This window comes from Anarrhichthys ocellatus, unplaced genomic scaffold (assembly GCF_004355925.1).
Source record: "Anarrhichthys ocellatus isolate YVR2014 unplaced genomic scaffold, GSC_Weel_1.0 scaffold244, whole genome shotgun sequence".
NCBI lineage: Eukaryota > Metazoa > Chordata > Actinopteri > Perciformes > Anarhichadidae > Anarrhichthys > Anarrhichthys ocellatus.
In genome coordinates this window covers 7,501-15,404 of record NW_022280274.1, presented here as the reverse complement: position 1 = coordinate 15,404, position 7,904 = coordinate 7,501, and the positions used below count along the sequence as shown (strand labels likewise).

Below are 7,904 nucleotides of genomic sequence, written 5' to 3'. Positions count from 1 at the left end.
GTCCTCACATTCAAACCAGTCCTCACATTCAAACCAGTCCTCACATTTAAACCAGTCCTCACATTTAAACCAGTCCTCACATTCAAACCAGTCCTCACATTTAAACCAGATAAACTAATGATGTGTCGTACCTTCTTGTTGACCAGCAGCCAGTTGGGTTTGTGAAGTGGTCTGAAGCCAACAGAGACGTGTTGGGAGTTGGAGTGAAGGAGCCCCCTGGTGGCCACTGAAGACCCGTACTGCCCCATGGTGCTGCGACTCTGAAAACAGCACAGCGCAGCCCTTAATGCAGAGGACCAGACTGCTGCTGCAGACCATCCAGCATGGACCGTACTGTTTATACGAGAGCCATCGATGCAGTGAGAGAATATAATCTGGAGTTATATTTCAGCTCAATGTGAGTCTTTCCTGCGTGCTGCTGTCATATTGGTTTCTCTCTCTTTAACTCATGCAGTGTAAAATGCCTAATGCTGCGTTCACACCAAACGCGTCGCGAATTACTCGCGCGAGTAGATTACATACAAAGTCTATGCACAGACGCGATGAGACTGTCGCGGCGCGAATTTACGATGGCGCGGCGCGATTGACGCGAATTTGCGGCGCGATTGACGCAAATCCGCGTCAAACGCCAAATCGCCCCAAACGCGCGAGTTGAAATTTTTCAACTTCTGCGAAATATTCGCGTTACGCCCCGGCGCGATAGCCTATCAGCGTTGAGTTGCTACCCCCGTCATCACTGACTTCCTGCCGTTGTTGAATCAGGAAATAAATCCTGTAGCCGTCTGTGTTCACCCAGAGCTCTACGATCAAATCGGCATCATTACGTAGTTATTTCGGAGTCCCTTTTTGTCGGTTTATTGCCGTTAAATCACAGCAATCAGTTTATTTAGTGTTCATACAGCTGTAGTAAACAGCGACCTGTGGCTTGATAGACACAGTGAACACACTTTGATAAAATCCACGGAGCTCCTCTGGACAATGTTATGAACCAGACATGACGGCGTTTAGTTTCCCGGGATATCTGTGACTTCCACAACATGTACTAAGCAGAAATAGAGGTTATTTTTTCCATGGTTAATGGCGGACAGTTGAACGGCTTTCAGGGCGATAAGCCACGCCCCCTCTCCGGCTCCGCCGCGAATACGCGGCGCGATGAATTCGCGACGTGTTTGGTGTGAACGCAGCATAAGACATTCCGTGCCTCGTTTTAGAGCTGCTGTGTTTAAACCTTGTTTTTCTAGATTACAGCACACTTGTAATGCACTGCAGAAGGATTCATGTGTTGTTTCCAGACTGAGGTGTCTCTCACAGATACTGGTATTGAAAAGGTGCCGCTTTTTATATTATTGCTGCTGTTTTAGTCTGATTTTTGAAAGCACTCTCCAAAAAAAGGTGTTCAGATTTATCCGACAGCTTGTTTTAACTGATGAAAAATCTGCCAGACAACAGACGTCATAAACACAGACAACAGACGTCCAAAGATGTGTCAGCTCGTCGCAGATAGGGGCTTGGAACTGGTGGTTTTTCTATATTAATGCGGAAGCAACTCCTTAAATATAGCATGCCGACATCTGGAACACTTTGGTTCAATTTCCACAGATGAAAGCATTCATATCATATATTAGTGCCAAGGGAAAGACTGACCGTCCAATCAGAAGTGAGGAGGTCGGCGTCAGACAGATACTCGCTGGCCCGGTCCACGTCCTCCACCTCGGAGAAGAAGTCCAGGTAGTTCTGATGGAGGTACAGGTTGAAGAACTCTCCAGACATGTGCGAACGCTCAACAACCAACTGAACAGAAAGAGACACGGACAGCCGAGTTCTTCAGTGTTCTCAAAGACTACAAGGACATATGGACATGCTTGATGTTACCCGTTAATAATACTTTGGTAAAAAGCAGGCGAACCTCAGGTTCTACAAGCAGTGCTCCTCTGTGATGATGGGACAGGTGAGATGGTAGACCAGGTCCAGGGGCACATGCAGCTGCTTCTCCATCTTCAGGTTTCTCTCCTGTTGATGACAAAACAACCAGGGATACAAATGATTTGCCTCCGTGTGACTTTCAATCACTAGAGTCCGTCGTGTGTCATCGAGCACAAACACAGCGCAGCGCTTTATCACACACTGGAGACTGTGCTTCACGTGGTCCTCGTCATCCAAATGTCTTAGCGGTGACTTTCTGCATGGATGTGAATTCACTTAAAACAATTTACGATGCAAAAGTAGAGGGGTCTGGTGACACTCCTGCCAAGTTAAACAGTCAACATGTTCCAACGGAAACACATTTCTACATCGGATTCATTTTGTTGGTTATCGCTGATGAATCAAGACTTTAAAGAATAACGCGATGATATTATTTATGTCTTATTGTCAACAAATCCCACTAAAAGTGTTTTAGTGTGTTTCTTGAGACTCTGACTGCCCTACCCCATCTGCAGCTCTCAGCTCAACCTGCATTCTCTCTAGTGACCACCAGGGGGCGACTCCTCTGGTTGTATAGAAGTCTATGAGAAAATGACTCTACTTCTCTCTTGATTTATTACCTCAGTAAACATTGTAAACATGAGTTTATGGTCTCAATCTCTAGTTTCAAGTCTTCTTCAATACAGCATGATGTTCATTTAGTAAGTTATGGGCCATCTAGAGTCAAACAGAGGGCGGGGCTACCTTGTGATTGTCAGGTTGTTACCACGGCGTTGCTTAGCTCGGGGGAAGTACATGCTGTATTAAGCCCGATTCTGGATGCACTACAGCAGGACAGTGGATGTGTGATTGAGTGAAAACTACCTAAAGTGTGTCGTCATGTGATGAAGGTGTGGCTCACTGATGTGCGTTTCATAGTTTTTGGACAACAATGGAACTCCATGATGGCACACAGGAAGAAGGTCTATCCGGCACTGATGCGCACACTATAGTTGTTGGTAGGTACTCTATGCAAACCGGGAGATGCAACTCACGTTTGCAGTGCAGGATCTTCCCCAGAGCTCTGAACAGAAACAGGGAAGCATCCTTCCCTCCAATGGCCTGCTCCTCCTCCGGCTCCTTCGTCAGCTTGGACTTCTTCCTCCTCTGGGTTGTTCTGGAAGCGGCTTTGCTAGGCAAAGCCGCACGTCTGTCCTTCTTCATCCTCCACAGACCCTTTTCCAACGACGTGTCTGCAAAGTTATAACGATGACAGATGTTCTTTGATGTCAGTTGATGAGACGGGGCGACATTTGCTCAATGGCAGTTAATGCTCATTCACATCAACAGGTTCACGTGTTTGACTGCCCCTGCGTGGCCTGACCTGGGAGCGAGGAGAACTGGAGGCTGTTGATGGCGCTGCGAATATCTCCCGAGCTTCCTGAACACAGCGTCTCCAACACCGCCTGGTCTGTGACGCACATCCTCCCACAGCTCTGCTTACGATTATGGGGGAAATAGACAGTAGAAATCCCGTCAAAAATAAATAAAGAATCGTACTAATATGTGTGATAAACTGCAAGGACTGCTTTCACCTGTCCTGCCTCCGCCGCTGAAATTCGAGTGAGGACCTTCATCATTGTGGTTGGAGCCACGGGGTTAAAGCTGGAAGAGCACAAGACCATGTTCAGTGGGATCCAGAGAGTTCAGGGTTTCCTTCCTCCTGTTAATTAAACTCCTGCAGATGTTTCACATTAAAAGTCCTTTTTAGACATGCGAGAGCTTTTATCCTCTGAGCCACTGAACGATTTTAATGTGAAATGTCTGTGCAGGAAGTGCAGATTGTAAACTGAAACGTTTGCTCGCCTGCTCTGTGATTGGCTCTGAGAGCGACGCAGCTAATGACGTGTCTATTTATTCCACGAGCGAATCGGGCTGGAGAACAAACAGATCACTGATTATAGATGATTTCAAAGGAGACATTATATAAATGATCTGATTATGATGAATGATTAAGTATTCATTCCATGATTGCTAAACATTTTGATTGTCTTCCCATCTCCCCGCTGTTCTTCTGGAGTTTCATCTCCGGGCTGGTTTTTACCTAACACACGATGCTCTCTGTGATTGTTTTTACTTCGTCCTAATTCCACATATATGTCACATATAACCAGACAGACAGCGAGAGAGACCAGCGGACATGCACACATACAAAGAGCAGAGGAGCATGTTGAGGAATAAGCTTCTAATATGTTGAAGAGATTCCCTCATGGCGTTCCCGATAGAATCCTCTGCCAGACGGGACTCACCCGATGCACCAGGGAGATCGTGGTGATTAAAACAAACAGGAATTAAATATCGACTTTTACCAAAACAGAAGGTTCCTCGGTAAATCTATCCATGGATGTACACGAGCAACCATCCCTCTAAAGTCCACAGCCGGGAATAAACTGATTCCAACAGGGGTCCCTGGGGGTCTACGGTGGGTTCTGTGTAAAGGTCAAACACCCCCCCGTCAAAGCCAACCTGATGCTGCTGATGTCCAGCTCCTCCTGGATCTCTCTGGGGAACAGGAAGCGCGAGCTGCTGTCTCCGCTTAGACTGTCCGACACGATGAACACCAGGGGACATCGGCTGGTCTTCACAAAGCGCCTGGAAGACACGCGGCGGGACACAAGACACAAGACACAGGTGAGATTCATGGACACTGATTTTTGAAACATACTATTTAAATTGGGGGACATGAGCCCAGTTAATGTGAAACAATACAAGAAATACTTTGTTACTTTCAAGCACTGCATTGAAAATAAAATAAAAATCACCATCATGACATGAAGCTCATTGAGGTGTATAGATGTGGACACGTGTGTATATCAGTGAAAAGGAAACGGAACCATAGCAGAGGGATGGTTGGTGGATGGTGTTCTTATTGTTTAGATGATGTATAGTTATTAGCTCTTTCACACGGCACTAGTATTACCTGGGCACCTCCAGTACTCTGTAATCATTGCAGAGGTTGTCTACGATCTTAATCCCGAGCCAATCTACCACGTCCCTAATTTGTCAAGTAACATTCTCCTGCAAATGACCGACTGTACTTTCTTTATAAGGTTTTCTGTTTCCTGCCTCCTTCCCGGCGGAGGATCATGGAGGCCGGGTCGGCAGTAAGGAGGCTCGTCTCTCTGCACAGCATAAAGACCCGTTAGCACCGCAGCAAGAGGTCTTTGTGAGTATTATTGTAACATAAATAGGCCTATTTATTATAATAATATTAAATATGAATATGATATAGTATCATCATTTATAGTACAGTCCCTTGGCAATACTCGTCCTGGGCGATTGGGGCTATTTGTACTTGAATGTTGAAGAACATTTACATGCATCTGTACACACGTGCATTTTTTTCCCCTTTCAGCGAAATCTATTTGTTCATGCATGAATGGATAACTTTATAGTACATCTAAAATATTGCAGTAGCACTGTAAATTAAGCATCATCTGTTTCTTCAATAAAACAAATCTTTAGTGCCTCCTATCGTTCTCTTTTACACATAACGCAGAGACACTGTGGAGCTGCAGAGTGAAACCAGTAGCGGTAGTGGTACCGTCACAGGAACCTCTCCTGCTCTGCTGTGTGAAAGCTGTGCTCTCACCTCAGGATGTCGTGCAGGCTGCCGGGCTGCCTGTAGAACTGGTTTGGGAAATCCTGAGGAGGGAGATGTGGTGACCAAGTGTGAACTATAGAGCTAAACACGGCAGCTTCAGACAATCACACAATCCTGTTCTCAACAGTACCCCACGTATCCTCAGTGGTGTTAAACACAGGAGGATTAGTCTGTGAAGAAGAGACCAGAGCATCTACTGCAGTTATGAATCAACCAACCATTCATTACGTCATTCTACATGCCTCCTAAATATTACAGCAGCAACAGTGATACAAACATGAGAGTTCCACTTGGTTTATCCACTTCAATCGTTTTGTATTCATTGTTTTAATCACAGCGGTTTCGTCCGTCATGCCGGCAGCAGAAACACCATCTCGTGGACTGAGACAGCACTCACTTCCAAAAGGTTAACTTTGTATTTGCAGCGTTAATAGTTTATAAAATAAAAGATTGATACAATGTTGCCACGCAGTGAGGGTGGAGCGCCGTACGTACCTCCACCAGGATGAGCTTCCCGTCTGCGGCCGCCCCGTCCCCCACCATCTTCAGGCAGCTGTACTTGTTCGCTCGGAGGAGGAAGTCCTGGAACGGGGCTAACTGGGAGCTGCAGGACGAGCCGTTCGTCCTCCAGTCTGTGCGAAAGATGGAGAATCAGAGACGGCACACAGACACAGGATAGAGAAGCAGGTCAGCCGTCAGCCTGCCCCCAAAAACACACATTCATTCTTACGTGCAAGACGTCACACTTTATGTTTAATAATCAAAAGTACCTGTTCACTCTACTAATCTATGTCTTATTTTCACTGCTATCATTCTTTTTAAAGTCTGTATTTTACTTGACTTTTAATATTTTAAATATATAATATATATTTTCTTTATGATTGTGTTCACCGGTTGATAGATTGTGTGTGTTCTGAGAACCCCACAGCTCCACACTGGGTGGCTTTTCTTGCATGAAAGGTGCTGTACATATAGAATGGATTATTATTATTTGTATTATTATCCACGACCATTGACAAACATCTCCAGGAATATTCGGAGCACCTTTCAAAATAAAGCAATTTAATACATCAGCACCAACTGTGACCTGTCTCAACATCAGCATCTTCATGTTTTCAGTTCTCGGGGTGATTGTCTTTCATATTTACGATAATAACGAGGATACGAGGCTTCTCCTCACCGTGCCGACTGCTGCTGTACGGCTCCGTGTTGGACGGGTTGGTCCACTCCTGAACCCTGACGTCCAGCTCCAGAGACAGAACCTGGATCGTGGCGGTCTTCCCGCAGCCCGACGGTCCCGTCAGCAGCAAGACGCCACCCTGTGGATGATAACAGTTCAGGCCTGAACCGTGTATCCTCACTGGAGACCCCCCCCCCCCCCGGCAAAGCTAAGCTGTTGGAATTTGTTTTTCTTAACAACAGTCGTCGCAAACATTGTTAGGAGAACGAGGCTTCAGTTACAGATATGGTGAAACTTCTCTTACCTTCGATGCGTTTAAGTGCTCTCTCATCCAGTTCTCTACTTCCTCTATCTTCTTCTTGTGGACAGCGAGCTCGGCCTACACACACACACACACACACACACAAAGTAACCATCACTACACACTATAAGGTTTTATCACAGCTAAAGAACACATGTGGTTCACCCTCCAGACACTCAAATCAGATAGACGAGAGGATATCAGCTGTGAAGACGTGCTGCATGTTGAACCGGCAGCAGTGGAGAAGATGACGTCCCGCGCCATCTTCAAAGTCAGTCTCAGAACAACTCTCACATGTCCATATGTACGTTGAAAGAGTGAGTAAAAGAAATAAAAACGGTTTTGGCGTATCAAGGCATTGCATGCAATGGTGCAAATTATAAAAGTGACGCACTCCTAAAACCCAGAACAGAGTCAGCATCTTCACACTTCTGGTTCCCTCGTCTCCAAGTCAATAATGGGTTTTCTATCTAACGGGTTTTTGGTAAGATGCACACGTTATTTAAACGCTCCCATGTGGTGAAGATGCAACACTCGCTCTCCTGCTCCGTGTCCAAGCACTACAGCCCACATGCTGAACTACAGACACAGCGCAGTACTTGATTCAGACCAGTTGTTGGCTGTACCCAGATGTGTTTGTGGGTTCCAGAACAAACTTCAAAAGCGACGATGCTGACCTGCGAACGCGGGGAGTATCTGTCCACCCACGGCTCATCCTGGTCCCCGTGGGCCGACTCTCTCAGCGTGTGGGACGTGCGAGGGTCTGAGCTGCCGGACTCTCCCCTCCTCTTCCTGGGCCTCTTGGGCTCGGCCTGGCTGCCCTTTCTCCGTCTGGGCAGAGCGAAGCTTTCACCCGG

General features: G+C 46.4%; 1 protein-coding gene across 2 annotated transcripts in view; it reads right to left on the bottom strand.

Annotated features, from left to right (window-relative positions):
- Positions 1 to 7,904, bottom strand: part of rad17 (RAD17 checkpoint clamp loader component) — a 15,674-nt gene that overhangs the window by 4,198 nt on the left and 3,572 nt on the right. For both annotated transcript variants that reach the window (XM_031879303.1, XM_031879304.1), the window contains exons 3-14: positions 7,725 to 7,904; positions 7,051 to 7,125; positions 6,747 to 6,885; positions 6,062 to 6,198; positions 5,555 to 5,607; positions 4,429 to 4,554; positions 3,498 to 3,567; positions 3,287 to 3,398; positions 2,958 to 3,155; positions 1,907 to 2,010; positions 1,645 to 1,791; positions 132 to 260 (exon numbers count right to left, since the gene is read on the bottom strand). The exon at positions 7,725 to 7,904 is cut by the window's right edge and continues 36 nt beyond it. In XM_031879303.1, the coding sequence (XP_031735163.1) occupies positions 132 to 260; positions 1,645 to 1,791; positions 1,907 to 2,010; positions 2,958 to 3,155; positions 3,287 to 3,398; positions 3,498 to 3,567; positions 4,429 to 4,554; positions 5,555 to 5,607; positions 6,062 to 6,198; positions 6,747 to 6,885; positions 7,051 to 7,125; positions 7,725 to 7,904 (1,470 nt within the window). The remainder of the gene's footprint in view (positions 1 to 131; positions 261 to 1,644; positions 1,792 to 1,906; positions 2,011 to 2,957; positions 3,156 to 3,286; positions 3,399 to 3,497; positions 3,568 to 4,428; positions 4,555 to 5,554; positions 5,608 to 6,061; positions 6,199 to 6,746; positions 6,886 to 7,050; positions 7,126 to 7,724) is intronic.